We start from the raw sequence: 15,924 nt of genomic DNA, 5'->3' as shown, positions 1-15,924 counted from the left end.
TTTTTCCATGGATTATCCATGTTTGTTAGTAGTTTATATTGAGTTCAACAGCAGTGCATGAGTTACGTCTGGGCGGTATGGCCAAAAATGCTAAATGATAAAAACTTCTCCATGAATGTCAAATTATTATTTAACCATTATTTTTATTATTATAAGTTTAAAGGCTGAGTTTTGCTCCTGAATGAAAGTTGAAGAAAAAAGATGGTTAATTGTGCTTTTAAACTTTTCTTTATGGTCAGAACATGACAATCACTTGATGCCAACCAAAAGCCTGGTTAACACTGGATCACTTAACAAATCTGAGGTAGAATCTTCAAAACAACAAATATGCATTAGAAAAATTTAATAAAATCTTTTTTCAGTCCTTTTCCTCAACAAAATAAATATCTTAATTAAATTAAAGTGCTAATTTGTTTGTTGTTTGATTCAAATGAATTAAATCAAATATTTCTTGAACCTTTGTTAATTTGTTATTGAGGAAAATTGCATCACAATAACTATCATTATTGTTTTATTGTCTAGCCCTAGTTCACGTTCACAAACGGACAGGATCAGTTCACCAAAAACATGAGCGTGACCAATAATCGGCACTGTTTGAGCATGTTTATGCACAACATTGAATAGACACACTGTCTAGGCGCTTTTCTGCGCTGTCAGATTTTTGGATTTTATTTGCAGAAGACTGCGACCAGTACATATTTCTGCCCAAGTAGTTGTTGTATGTGGATAGACAACGCATTTGCATCCATGTGGTCATGGTGTCCCTGACCACCTCCACATGCCGTTTTGCTGATCGGATCACAATCTGTCCTCAATGCGTCTCGGGTGCATAACATGTACTTTAATGTAGTCAAGTGCTACCCGATCACAATCTAATCTCTAATTTGGTGTCTTAAATTTATATTTGTTGAGGTCTTAAAATGTCTTACATTACATTTGACTTTAAAAATGGTGCAAGAACGAGAAAGGTGGGAGCACAAACAAGTGTAACACATTAGGGGAAATCAGACAAAACAGGAAGCAAAACTAGGCACAGACAACTTCAGAAAACAGATAGACACATGGACCAAACAGACAAACAGACAGACAACAGACCAAAACCGTAACACTGTTGGCTGTAAAAGTGTCTATTAAACTGCGGATCTGCTGCCCCAGGCCTTACGCCCCTCCCTCCATTTGTTTGACATAGCATCTCTGGAAGTTAGAAGCAATTAGCCACCAGGAGCCACAAGATACCACATCCAAGGTAAAGTATCACTAAATGATTATTGTTTGACAACAGTATTCATGTTTGTGCTAATTGACACACATTTTTAACTGTAATTTGCATGTATTAGCTAACGTAATATTGTTCTTTACAACTCAATGTTGATAGTCAAGTGCTCAATAGCTAGCTAACATTAGCTAGCTTACATTAGCTATCTAATCAGCGCAGTCTGGATTTGTATTGTGATTATATAGCTAACATCAGTTAGTATCTTATCTATCAATCTATCTATCTTATATTAATAGTAATTAATAATAATATTATTTGCCTTTTTGTAGCGTGGATAGCTGGCAGAGTTATTACAACATCGGATTCTCCCGCCTAGTGATGCCAATGCAAAGCTTTCTTTTTATCATGACAGTGTTGTTTACTAGTATGTAAATTACTGACCGAGATGAATTCATCCATGTCCAATTTCTCCCATCCTCTTTACCTTTTCAAGATTAATTTGAATGTGACCATGTTGAGCCTGCTGCTTTTTGTGGAAGTGAAGGTAAGTGTTGTTATAATAAATTAAAATTGACTTTTGGTGAGTACATTTCATTCAACAAATGCAGCTCACAGTTCTTTATAGATCTAGATTTAGTTTCCTCAATAACAACAAATGTTTTGTTACTGGTGTATGTCATAAAGTATCAGCCCATCTGATTTAATGTAGGTGTAATGTCTTTGATAACTAAATATTGAAGAGAACACAAATGAAATACTTAAGTACAGTAATAGTAAAGTAACTGGTAAAGTTGACAACATTGCATTCAGTGTACTAAAACTGGTCTTTATCCTTTTAAGCGTCACTCGAATTTGACCAGGTTGATTCTGCAGTTGTCCTAGTGAAAGTAGGTATTATAATAATGCAGGACACAAAGGATAAAGGTGAGCACAGCATTAGACTCCAACAAAAAACAGCTATTGAAGGCAATGTTTTGATCTGTACTCATAGATCCAAACATTGCCGTCAATACAAATGTATCTGGAGTTGGTGGGACAGTGTGCAGACAGTGTGCAGTAGTGATATTTTTGTCTTGCACCTGCATACTGTTGCCTAGATGTGCACACACTTGGTGCAATTATAAACAATTTGTATTGTTCCTTTTCATAGAAAAAATGTTGGAGGTTATACCATGGAGTTATCCTTCTTTGTTTTATTATCTTATTTTGTGTGAGTGTTATTCGTAGTGAGCCTGTAGCAAGATCAACAAGATGATCAATTTGAGAAAACTGAAGGTAGCATAGGATTTCTCTGTTATATTGAGACATTAAATGTTGAGAAAATCACTTAACATTTAGCTACAGCACTATCGGATAGACATCTACGGTAGTAAATAATTTCATTTTTGTTTGTTATTTGTGGGCAGCAAGACTACATGAGCTCAAATAACTGGGCTGAGCCGACTAGCATGCTACAGCCGATAGACAACAACTGGTACGCTACCAAAACTCGCTCGCTTTCTGTTCCACGTGTGCGAGTAGTAGACATAAATAGGCAAGTGTTTGGGTTACAGGGCATACTACTGAACCTTGGAAGTTGCACACCAAACTCAAAAATCCTGTTCCAAATGTTACCGTTAAGACTCGAATATACTCGGGAGCGGACACGGACAGCTGCGGACCCCGCGGACATGGACCACTTCTACTACTTTCTGCAGTCGGCTTGGCGGAAATGTTTCACACATGCACAGTAGATTGGTTGCTGCCCTGGTAGCGCAAGTTGCTGTCCGCGTGATCACAAAAAATGACGTCCGCACAGACCGTACCCGTACCCCCTCTGATGATGATTTTTTTCGTCACACGGACCATAGCATACTCGCGGACGCGGAAAGTATAATCCTTGCCTTACACCCCTGTTCTTAATAGGGCTGTCGCGGTGAAGTAATTTCGCTTGAGGTGATTTGTTGGGGCTCAACAGTGAGGTATGCAACATTATTGCCATTTTTGTTTTGTTTTTACAGATTATTTTTGATAGATGAAGGAATTTGGTGGCATATAGCTTAATATGTGTGCCTGTGGATCTTGGCCAATATGTATTCAAATTTGGGGTTATCGCAACAGCACTAGTACATCATGCATAAAAATTTGAGGAAGGTGACTGAAAAAATGGCTGGTAAAATCCCGAAAAATAAACCTGGCAACTGAGTAATTATTTCACAGTTTAACAGCTACACCTCAAAAGTTACACTTACACTGGAAGTATTAGACTATTGGTCTATTTGGACGTTTTATTACGGCTGTCAATATGTATCATTGCAAATTTGAAAGAATGTTGTCTTACTTGTGTCTACTGTGCTGTTACTAATCCATAACACTGAGCCTGGTATTAAACCTAATCATATTAGACAACATAATATTACAGTGACGGTGATTATGAAGATGACAGTGAAGAAGATACAGCTTATTCCCTCATCTCTCTCCCCACCCTTTTCTAAACTTGTGTTCCCCTCTCTCCTGTCAGTTCTCCATATGTGGAAACACTACTCAGCGAATGCCTAGATTGACATAAGATAACAAATAAGCTGCAAGAAACTGACACCCAGTTCTCACTCTAGACACAAAGGTAAGATTTTACGGCTGTTGTAGTTAGGTACCATGCAGATATTTGTTCTCTTACGTCTAGTACTCTACTCATCTGTGTCTTTGTTGCTGTCTTTTCTTTGACAAAAAGGTGAATTTATTGAGTTTATTTTGTCTATGTCAATGAGATTTTCTTGTTGCAGTACTAAATTATTCGCAGATAACCCAGAATGTGTTATTTTTTCCTAAGTGCCACACGGTGATATATATGCTTAAATCTATTTACATATGCTTAAATAGTCATTGTGTTTCAAGTCATGTTATGCCATGTGTAAAACCATTGCATATGCAGGTCAAAATCCATTTTCTGAACTGCATTTGAGTTAATTAAAATCAACCATGCTAGAAATGTATTGGTTCGATAACATGAACAAATTAGTTGCCTCATACAAATGGGCGTTTTGTGACTATTGTAGTGTTGATTAGGACCCTGTTGTCAGCTCAGCTCTAAGTATATTGAGGGGACTAGTGGTTTCCTCATGAGTGTGGTCCTTGTTACTGAGAGCGCCAGTGCTCACTCAGCTACTAACATCGACATCATAATTGCTGATGTTTTTTTCTCTAATTTAATGTAAGCATTCATACTACATTTTGATTACTTTGACAAAAGAAAAAGAGAGGTCATGTCTGCAAAGGATAACAAATGATGATTTGACATTGCAGAATTACATTCAAGAATTAGAATCTATTTAATCAGTGATAATACTGATTGCATAACAGTCTCTCCTTTTCTCTCTAAAAATTTAGTCACAAGAGTATAATCTTATATTTTCAGGATCACATCAATAGAATAAAACTTGTTTGGGTTATAAAATGGAAAACAGAATGACAGGCTGAGCTAGCAAAATATGTCATGTCACACACGCACATAATAAGATGTCCTAGGCCCGTGTCTATGTCAGACTCCTGGTAATCTCAGCGTAATCTGATAAGTAAACTTGAGCCTGGCTCACAGTAAGTGGTTGTGACAAAGTGTGCCCAACTGCATGGACCCATGCACATGTACACACACAAAATTATGCCGATACTTTGGTTTGGAAGTGTCCAAGTGCTGAACACTAATAATTAATTATTTTTTTTTGCAATATGCAAAGAATGCCATGTCAAATCATGAAATAAGGATAGCTCCAAATCAAACTCACAATGAAGTTAACTTGGAAAGCAACATCCAACACATCAGTGGTAAACAACAGGATTTGTTCTCAGTCCAGCCCAAACTTTACTTTGCACACCTGTACAAATGATACATGTATGATGCAATTGAGATAAATGTATACAATCAACTACAGCACTGTAGGCAGGGATGGAAATTAACACCCGCCAAATGCAGGTGGATTTTCCGTTTTGCTGCCAAATGTTGGAAGGCAACCAAACACATTGGCGGATAAATATATTCGGCATGATATCGCCATATAATTTCTATTTGATGGTAATTGGCTGCAGATTGTTGTTGGTTGTGTGTCGCACTTAAATTGGTCCCGGATGTACCAAGGGATCTAAAATCGTGTAACACATGGATTAGGGGGGTTCATTGGTTGTTGTTTATGTTCTTTTCATGTTACTTTTGTTTGATTGGCATAGATTTGTAAGGGGTGGGCGTTAGGGGACAGGAGTCGGGAGGAAAAGAGGGGAGAGTGTAGCCGCTTTCATAGGGAGATCAGCGCGGAAAGAAAATCTGCATATATGTCGCATTCGCTTATTCATACCGAAACAAAAGTTTGCAGCTTTATCCCATGGGAAAAGCCTTTATCCCGCAACCATGTGCGCTTTCACATAGCGGTCAGGCTTTAGCGAAACCAGCGGCGTGCCGCGGCATGTCGGCTGTGGCTCTTCCCAAACAGCTTATTCCGTTCCTCTGTCTCATTCTGTCACCAACTTTCCCTGCTCAGAGGCGGATAAAATCTGCTCCATACCTTTCATAAAGTGCAGCAAGCCGGCAGAAGTGTGAGTGAAAACTGAGCTGGATAGTTAGAGGTCCAGTCTAGTGTCTGATCCACTGTCAGATCTTCTTCTGGCCTCCTCAGAGATCAAGGAGTACGATCCATAGGCTGTATAAAAAAATGTCGATCCCACAAAAGCTGTGATGTTGTGGCACCAGGACTCTGTCACAACCAGGAGGCCAGAAAAGGGTGAAAGTGAGCAGTCTGAAGAGGAGGTTTAAGTTGAATGATAAAGCATGACAAGAGTGAGCAGCGTTGAGATTTAAGTTGAATGATTAATAAGCAATCTTGTAAGTTTATAAAACAATTTACTGTTATGTTTCAAGTACATTTAATAGCAATAATATGCTTCAAATTTCACTCTGGCCTCTTATTTAAGTTTGGATTTGACATAATACCTTATTATCTCAATTAAAAGGACAAAAACAAATGTATGTGTAACACAAAAAGCAATTTATTATTTTGTCTGGTAAAAAATATGTATGGCCGGTGGATTATTTCATCTACCAGCCAACATGGCAGGTGAGCTAAAAAATAAATTTCCATCCCTGCCTGTAGGATAGTTGCGAAGGAGAATGAGATCAAGTAAAAAGTTATTAAGTCCCACATACTCTGAGCACACAATTTACTAAAGAACCATAACCATCATTAGGCATTAAAAGATAATTCCAGTTTATTTCACCTTGGCATATTTCACATAAATGTGGCTATTGGGGCTCTATTGGTTGTGGCACTCGCCACTTCCGAACATAGATCCTTACGCAGTTAGCCATAATGGCTGTTCCAGGCAGCTTATTTCTGTCACAGACTTACAAGAGTTTTAAATTATTGTAAAAACCATGTTTATTTGGAAATCTATGGGAGGTTTTCATAGCTTGTTCCAATATAGGTTGTATTGTGCAAGTTCTCGTTTCCACAAATCTCTGTAATGGAGGTGGAAGTGCGAAGTTATGCACATATCATGGATCCACAATAGCAAAGTTTATGGCAAATATGCCAGGTTGAAACAAACCAGAATTTTCCTTTAAGAATTGTAATTTAGATGGACTTGTAATATGGCTTTCAATGGCCACCTCACCTGCTCTCTATGTGGGCATGGTCAGGTTATATGGTTTGAATGTTCTCTGTATTACAGGCTGCTACGAGGATGTCTGGCTCTACCCAAGAAGAAGAGGAGTTGCCTGCCAATCACACAGGTTAGAGGCATAAGTCAGAAAGATGCAGTCGACATGAATTGCTAAAATGGCAGCCTGGCCTCATTCGTATAGTGTAGCTTTTGTAAATCATCACAACAGACATACAATTCTGACTCAAAATGTATATTTAAATTTGTCTTCATGAGGTAATGTTTTCATGGGCATTTCTTTGTGTCTGCAGGTCCAAAAGGCGTAATTAATGACTGGCGAAGGTTTAAGTTGGACAGTGTAGATCAGACTGCCCCCCAAAGAAAGAGAGAGCTGCTCAGACAAATGTCCAGTCCACGAGAGGATGACAAGGAGAGACTCAACAGAAAGGTGAATGGAAACACTCACAGAACTTCAAACACATTGACAGGTTTTATAGTTAATGACAGGAAGACAATAGACATGGTGCACAGATATGTGCCAAAAAAAAGATTTGGTTAACAGAGAAAGACAATCAAAATCTAAAATATATGGTACACAACAGCAGTCTATTGTGACTTGGATTGTAAGTCATTTGTGCATCTGACAACAGAATACATTTAAATGGAACAAAAAAGCGAAGCAGTAACGTACAGTATATTTTCCTTACCTGTAGATGAGTGTGCAGGAGTACGAACTCATCCAAGACGAGGATGAACGTTGCCTGAAACGCTACAGAAAACAGTGCATGCAGGAAATGCACGAGCGCCTGAGCTTTGGTCCGACGTTTGAGGTTGTCTACGAGCTTGAAAGTGGAGAAGCCTTCCTGGAAGTGATAGAGAAGGAACATCGTTTGACCCCAGTGGTAGTCCACATCTACCAGCACGGTGTCAAAGGTTAGGTTTGTTTTATCATGCGTTTTTAATTCTTGGCTCAGTGACTCATGGTACGACTACGGTATAGTCTCATTGATGAACTTGCATGCTACAATATGTACTCCAAAAATGTGTATTCCCGTGGGATAGTTCACTACACTGCTCTTTGCAAATAGTTATGCACGCATTATTTGTCTTTGTCAGGCTGTGAACAGCTGAACTCATGTCTGGACTGTCTGGCTTCGGAGTACCCCAGTGTTAAATTTTGTCGCATTGATGCTGTGGCAACAGGTGCTGCTGAGCGCTTCTCCTCTGAGGTTAGTAAACTGTTAAAAACAAAAACAGCAAAGAAATTTATATTATTGTATAATACTAGAGTAGACTTGGGCTGTAATATTAGCAGTGTAATTTCTAGTAGTGCTAGCCACACTGCTATGAAGAACTGAGGTTATGAGAGGTTAATTGACTAAGATGTGACACATGTTGCAGTCACTCGTATCTACCTGTCTTCAATGACTCTTGTAGGTAAAACTTAGGAAGAAATATATATATATTTTTTTTAATTTACCACTTTAATCTCTGAGTTGTTTTTGCCTTATTTTTTTTTATCCTACAGTAACCCCTGGTTTCTTCCTGTTGGAAACACTCTATATGTAGTCTTCAAATGTATAGTAAGACCCCTTTCCCTATGAAAATCAAGCGGTAAATCTGCCACTGTTATCATTGTAAACTGCATCATGCTGGAATGGAAAGCTTGACAGAAGTAGTAAAAATAACTACTTGGATAAACTAAATGGATTTTATTTGTATTAAAATGCAGCTGATTATCAGTATACTTAGAGGCTGTATTAAACAAATTACAAACTCTCAGGCCCCATGCACACTGCAGCATTTTCATTTTAAAACAGAGACTTTTGCTACGTTTGCACCTCCCGTCCAGACTAAAATGGCGAAAACGAAGACCTAAAACACGTAGAAGTTTGAAAACCCTGCCAACCCCGTTTTTCTTTTTAAAACTCCAGAGAGTGTTTTACTGCAGATGGCCAAAAACGGAGGACGCAGACGCTCACGTTTGGCTCTCTGATTGGGTCTCATGAGTCATGCAAAGTAGAAACACAATGCTACTGACAGTTTTTGATTTGGTGTTTTTATTAAAATATTTTGTACCGTACACATAACACTCGTACTCTGCATGTCACTTTACGGTGAGTCTGTTTTCCGCCGCCACAGCCGCTTTTACCTCCCGTGTTACATTCAGTAACAGTTCCAGCTCATTGTTGGTCCATGCATAAGAAATATCTGGTGTGATTCTTCGTCTGTATTTCTTTATTCTTTCACCAAATCTTCTGTAACTACGGAAGGACAATCTGCTTCATGTTTACACCGGCACCGCTGAGCCACAGCTGCACATTACTGATATTGTAGTAGCATTGACTTAAACTTCTTGTTATTGAAAAGAGTTAAAGATTGTTACCAGATGCTGAGCACTGACTATATTAAAACCACTGTCACTGTTAAAAGATCAGCATCACAGACAGCCTACAAATACAGTTTGATTCCTGTTTATATCCTTCCAGGTTCTTCCTGCCCTGCTGGTTTACAAAGCTGGTGAGTTACTGGGTAATTTCCTGGCTGTTACCAAACACTTCAATGAAGACTTCTTTGCAACGGATGTGGAGGCGTTTCTCAATGGATACGGCCTGTTACCTGAGAAGGAGTTCACAGCCTGTGCTGATGATGAGGATGAGGGAGGCGACGTGGAATAGAAAGAGAAGGAAAGACGAAAGAGAAGAGGATGATAGTTGAGAGAAGGGGACAAAAGGAGGAATTGTAGTAGAGGGAAGTGGAATAAAGTAGAGAAAGAGGAAGAGGGGACAATGGAAGGGAGTGCAGAAGAAAGGAAGTGTGGACAAAAAGAAAGAAGGGGAGAACGACAAGTGGGACAGTGTCTCACTCATGACACACACAAACAAACGAGTTAAACACACATAATAGTAAAAAACCCACCAGATTGTATTTAGAAACAGTTAGACCACATGGTGTGGGAAAGTATGTGCAGAAATACTGCTTTCCAATAAAAAATACTCTAGCAAAGTTGTCTGTGTCTGTCTAATATTGTACAAGCAACTATATGATGAATATCTAATGATACATATCAGATCTTATAACATAGCCACCATCTGAATAAAATCCTTCATCAGGCACATAGTGTATGTGGAGCATTATGTTATCATGGAGGGGAGTGTATCTACCATGGCCAACTTTTCCATTAAGTTCTGAACCATCGCCAGTCTATACCACTCAACATTTACAGAGGTTTCTCAGTTTTAACCAGCTGGTGGATATTTGTTTTCTCACAAAATATAAATGTGCCTGATGCAAACAAAAACTTACCTCATCTTATGTCAATGAACTAAGGTAACTTATCCTATATTGATAGTTATTTAGTAAATGCACAGTATTTGTTTTTTATGTGGTGTTAATATGGGCCCATTATGATTAGCTCTGCTATCGAACTACCTTGCCTCAAAGATGGGGAACTATTCATTCGGTATGTGACACTCAATAAGATTGGTAATCACTACCTTTCACCCCATATAATAATGTGATTAAAGCCCATTGGACCTGTTTTACACATTCATGACTAAAATCTGTAAGAATAAATTAGGAGAACATGGTCATCAGGTGTTCCATTATTTTTATTAAACAAAACTAAGTCACTGAGGGATGAGCACAGACAAGCAGACAAAACTAATTTCCACTGAAAGTCCTCATGCAATAAAAACCCACAATGAAAATTCTTTTAAAAAACGAAAGCCCTCTAAATTGTATCCTAGGGCAATAAAACAAGTCCGTTACTGAAAGTTAAATTATAAATTATTATATGTTTTACGTTTATGTTGTATGTTTTAATGTCTGCAACCTTGTTAATTGTGCTGCTGCCTGTCTTGGCCAGGACGCTCTTGGAAAAGACATTTTTAATCTCAATGAGTTTTCTTTATTTCTTCTAAACAAAGGCAAAATAAATTACGTAAATAAAACTGTGTTAAGATAGCAAAAGGTGATCATGATAAAAGCAAGATAACAGAAAACAGCGACTTGAAATTGTTACATCCTTTGGAGGATTATTACATTAAAGCAAAGCACCTGAGAAAAAACAGCCAAGTAGGTAGAGGGATCATGGTTCCCCGAGTGTATCCTCTCAGGCAGCTGCTGCCTAACATGCTGTGCTGTGTAAACTGAGTTAGTGTGTAGGTGTTCAAGTGGTATTTTAAACCATTGTTAAGGTTACGGCTACCAATGTTTTTAACTAACGCGGCATTTGTACGCAACACGAGAGGAAATGCTGCCTGAGAGTCTCTACTTTGGGAGAAAAAACAAGTCGGCAGGAAGGAAGAACTCCCATGTTTGTAGTCCAGACTCTCTTGGTGTTTTGACAGAGGTGCTAGCGATTAGCACACGGATTTTTACATGGTCGTGATTTGGAGGGGATTCATTAAATGTATTCGAGCTATTAAATTCCTTTAAAATCTGAAACATAAAATTTGAGGAAGATGCAGGATGACGCGCGGTACCTCAAACGGTAAGACGTAGCTAAGCTAACATTATCGTAACGTTAAATTGTACTGAATCTTTTTGTGTGTGTGAAAGAGTAACGTTAGCTAACCTTATTACTGTGCCTTTTGTGCGTTCATATTTAAATGTGGTATCCATAGTTCTGTATCAGCAGTAACTATAGACGTTTTAACATGTACCTGGGTAAAACTAAGGAGTGTTTGGTATTGAAATAACGCCGTATCTAACGTTAGTTAGCCCTTGTGCGTTCTGGAGTGAATCTCGCACCAATCATTGGTCAAAATTGTGACAATTTCATATTTTCGTGCACGCCATGAAACGCGAGCACCAAGTGTAAGATGACTAAACAGCTTTTATAAACCACTGTGACCCACCAGTCAAATCGGCATATATGTAATCCGCAGATAATAAGCATACTTGTACTAAAATGTTACGACCGGGTGCGCTTGCTTCAAGACCGCTCCTTCGTGGAAGATGCTAACGTTATAAGTAGGGAGCTTATTAGCAGTACAGGGACACAACCTTCATTCATTTTCACAGTGCCGAATCTACCACAAAAATATAAAACCATTAAAAATGTATTTAAATTTCCAACCGACCTATATTTTCGCCGGTGAACACGACACCATTAAATAGACCGTTTTTTAAACGGGATTTGGCATTCCCGATACAATCCCTACAATCAAGGGAGCTGGATGCGTTACAGCCAAAGACTGTGAAACGGTGACAGATAAATTGCCTTGCTGGTTTATGTTCAGTGTGTTTGGTAGTTTACTCAGTGAGTTGAGCTAATATTTTTTTGATTATCCATCCCTTTTTGGAAACATGTTAGCCAGCCAGCATGTAGCCATTTAAATGTCGCTGTCTGGGCGTGTCTTTGGTATTTTCCTATAATAACGTTATTGTTGTGGTGGGTGAATAAATGTAAACAGTATACATCTCTAGTGCATATGTTATATCAGCCAGTATGTGTCACATATTATCAGTTATTATCAAACTTGCAGTGGGGGACAGTAATGAAGTACATGTACACAAGTACTGTAATTAAGTACAAACCAGACCCACTTTCTACTTCTACTCCACCACATCTCAGAGGCAGGTAATATATTTTTTACTTCACTACATTCATCTGGTAGCTTTAGTTACTTTACAAATTACGATTTTTATGCACAAAACATATGAAGAGAGATATATAAATATATGTTTTATTATAAATTAAACTAATCAACATTTCATACAAGTACAGTTGACATAATTATTAAATTTCCAAAGTTTAAATTAAAATTAACTGGCAACAACTTTGATTGTTTAAGACATTTGTCATGTAAAAACATTTCATTGTTCCAGCTTCACAAATGTGAAGATTTGCTGCTTTTCCTTTGAATTATTTTAGTTTATTTGTAATAATTTTGAGCTTTGTACTGTTGGCTAGGCAAAGCATCGTGAAGGTGTCACTTTGGGCTCTGAGTAATTGTGACAACATTTCTTACTATTTTGAGTTCATCAGTTAAAGGAGAAAATAATCAGCAGAATACTCCATAATAAAAATAATCATTACTTGCACTTTGATACAAAATAGTTCAAAATGAGCTCCCGCTCAAGAATTATAGCAGTAAAATCCTGCTTGTACATTACTGCATGATTAATAATAATAATAATCTAATACAGGACATTATAACTAAACAAAATATTATTGAAAAGACAACCTTTTTATAATAAATGCCATTGTTTATAATAGGAACGTTTGCCTACTGTATTTTTAAATAAACATAACCGTAATAATAGTACTTTTTACTTTTAATACTTTAATATTTTAAAAGGGCAGGTACCTTTATACTTCGACTCAAGTAGAAATTTAAATTGAAGACTTACACATTAAGTGGAGTAAATTTAGCAAGGTTATCTGTACTTTTACTCAAATACAGGATTAGTAGAATTAAGTGACAGAGGAATGATAGAAATGTTTGAAATGTGACGGCTGTAGTCATGTTCTTGAGGGAGAAATTGACTTCACCCTGCTCATTTATTGTGAAACTCATTCATTTGAAACTCCCAATGCAGGGGTAATTTAATATGCATATATCGATGTGTTCACTGGAGTTGTACAAAGTTATAGAACAAAGATTAAATGCTTGAGTTATTATTTACTAAACTGTCTGTTCTTCATCACCCAAAGCAAAGTGACTGCAGGCAGTTTGGATGTCCATCCGACAGAGAAGGCTCTCGTGGTCCACTATGAGGTGGAAGCTTCCATACTGGGAGAGGGTGGAGGTCATATGCTGGGCGAACGCAAGGAGGGACAAAAAATGTGAGTGTATTCTACTTCTTTTCGTTTGACTTTTAAATTGGAATTGGATTAGTTTTATCCAGGTTGATCCTTGAAATCACTATTGTGGGTATAGGTATAGCCATATTATCACTAGGGCTGGGTATTGAGTTCAATACTTTTTAGGCACCGACCGAATTGCCTCAATACCATCAAGTATCAAAAAATGTCTTGTTTTTCGGTACCAAAGTTTGATACCTAAAGGTTCTTGTTAACGCCAATGAGCCAATAAGCATGCAGCGTGCTTGATGTGCCAAAATCTAAAAGTGATTGTAATTGGCTGTGGTGATGTAAACACTAGTTCACGCCGGTTACGCACAGAGATGTGGCTCGTGGATGTAAAAGACGTGGACAAAATCAAAAGTTTGGCTTGATGCAACAGCGCGCGATGTAATATTTGCGACGTAAGACAACTGCTGCCAAGAGCGGCGACACGACAAACCTGGTGAAGCCCTTGACTGTGCATGGAATAAACTTAAGAGCAGAAAGTTGCTCCGTCTTCGACTGCAACAAGGCCGAGCAGGTGCAGTCATCGTCTCAGCGCTCTACTGCCACCGAGCTGCTTCAACATGCCCACCGTACGAGCAGTGTTGGGCAGTAACGTTGCTACAAGTAGCGCCATTACTAGTATAACTACATTTCTCAGTAGCTTGATGGCACCGTCGCTGTTTTCTGAATCAAATCAAATAGAATCAAAGCTCTTTTTTTGACCAAGCATTTCTGAAGGATCAGTAAGTGACGCCACCGCCACACACGGACCTGTATGTGCAGCCGGCGGAATCGCTTCCTGTGACGGTGACATCACGTACCGATCCTCGGGCTGATGTCTGCAACTTTGCTGCAGTGGATAAAAAGACACGCGCGGCTGAGTTTACTTTCTATTGTGGTGGTTGTCGCCTGGCCACCTCGTCCTCAAGTGAGGAGGAAACTTTGATATGTAGTGGCAGAAACTTGTTTCCATGAGATGAGATGAGAGATTTCTCTCACTCTGTCTTTCTCTCAGGCATATTGCCATGAATGTTTAGGTTGCCATTTTGCCAGAGCACAAATTCACATATAAACAAAAATATATATATAATTAATAAACAATGAAATGACATTATAAACAATAAAGAAAGGGGAATAAAAACAACACAAACACAATATAGGCCTATGTTACATTAAAAATATGTCTTGCGCCACTTCGTAACAGGAGTTATCTCATTGCACATTTCACATCGAGCAGGTCGAGACCGTTCTCTTTATAACAATATTTACAGGACACTTCCCACCATCAGCAGCCCAGAGCAAGTTCCTCCACATAATAATAGTAATGGTAGCACCGACGTGGCTCTGAATTTTCCTGAATTTTGGGCGTTGCACGAAGGAGTTATATCCTGATCAGGATCTTTGTGCCCCCTTTGACCATATAAATTGTGGGAAGAAATTGTCAGTAGCCAAGCAGTAACCTTTTTATTAGGGAATGATTCAGAGTACATGTATTGCACCAAAAATACATGTACTCTGACTTGTCCCCATAAATATAAACTTCAGATGCGTTTAATCAGGAACAGGCTAGTTGTTCAGCTTCATTTTAGGTTTTGGTAATGTTCTGTTGCAGGTATGTTTGTGTTATGTGTTAAATTTCACTCAAGCCTACTTCCATATAAACCGTTTTTTCTTTCTTTCTCCTTACAGTATCCGTGTGAAAAGTCTTTCTTCCAGTACAGATGTAGGAGCTTTGGCCAAGAAAGTGGTGGAGGAATGTAAACTCATCCCTCCATCCCGTTTGCCTCAGGTGGAGCAGCTCCTCTACTACTTGCAGAACAGGAAATCATCCCCGGTGGAGGGCAAAAGTCAGTCATGTCACCATCATAACACCCTTGCTGTAGAGTCTAAACATATCCAAATGTTCACAATCCAAATTTGATTACAAACCTAAGGGCTAACTTTATACACATAAATCTTAACTTGTAGGCTTAATAAACGTTTATTTGTTATTGGAATCTCTATTAGCTGATTTGGCTTTGAAAGCTACTCTTTCTATGCCACACACACAACATCACAGTATAAAGGGTTGTAAACATTATAAACAATGCTCAACACATTCAGTTGTGAGAAATTCAGCCATAGAGGCAATGTTACTAATCTGTTATTGAATATACAACGAGACGATTAATGTACAGATGTAATGTGATTGATGTACAATATCTAAGGTGTACTAAAAGTATAAATAAATGAATTAAATCTCTTAAGTTTTGAAAGAAATACTTTAATATTTTTTATTATT

General features: G+C 38.2%; 2 protein-coding genes across 11 annotated transcripts in view; both read left to right on the top strand.

Annotated features, from left to right (window-relative positions):
• pdca (phosducin a) overlaps positions 1 to 9,847 on the top strand; it is a 19,317-nt gene extending 9,470 nt beyond the window's left edge. For 3 of the 10 annotated variants that reach the window (XM_046051058.1, XM_046051054.1, XM_046051059.1), the window contains exons 3-8: positions 3,717 to 3,818; positions 6,911 to 6,971; positions 7,153 to 7,289; positions 7,555 to 7,774; positions 7,958 to 8,070; positions 9,331 to 9,847. In XM_046051058.1, the coding sequence (XP_045907014.1) occupies positions 6,923 to 6,971; positions 7,153 to 7,289; positions 7,555 to 7,774; positions 7,958 to 8,070; positions 9,331 to 9,519 (708 nt within the window). In that variant the 5' untranslated portion in view covers positions 3,717 to 3,818; positions 6,911 to 6,922 and the 3' untranslated portion in view covers positions 9,520 to 9,847. Of the gene's footprint in view, positions 1 to 1,189; positions 1,247 to 1,709; positions 1,761 to 2,056; positions 2,104 to 2,174; positions 3,178 to 3,716; positions 3,819 to 6,910; positions 6,972 to 7,152; positions 7,290 to 7,554; positions 7,775 to 7,957; positions 8,071 to 9,330 lie in introns of those variants that run through there. The other 7 variants (XM_046051063.1, XM_046051055.1, XM_046051064.1 and 4 more) reach the window with 4 other exon arrangements.
• Positions 9,848 to 11,093: 1,246 nt separating this feature from the next.
• LOC123971943 (kinesin-associated protein 3-like) overlaps positions 11,094 to 15,924 on the top strand; it is a 22,383-nt gene continuing 17,552 nt past the window's right edge. The window contains exons 1-3 of the mRNA XM_046051051.1: positions 11,094 to 11,336; positions 13,506 to 13,637; positions 15,333 to 15,490. Coding sequence (XP_045907007.1) covers positions 11,308 to 11,336; positions 13,506 to 13,637; positions 15,333 to 15,490 — 319 coding nt within the window. The 5' untranslated portion in view covers positions 11,094 to 11,307. The remainder of the gene's footprint in view (positions 11,337 to 13,505; positions 13,638 to 15,332; positions 15,491 to 15,924) is intronic.

This window comes from Micropterus dolomieu, linkage group LG06 (assembly GCF_021292245.1).
Source record: "Micropterus dolomieu isolate WLL.071019.BEF.003 ecotype Adirondacks linkage group LG06, ASM2129224v1, whole genome shotgun sequence".
Lineage (NCBI taxonomy): Eukaryota > Metazoa > Chordata > Actinopteri > Centrarchiformes > Centrarchidae > Micropterus > Micropterus dolomieu.
Note: the sequence above shows the minus strand (reverse complement) of the source record. Positions and strands in the feature narration are given on the sequence as shown.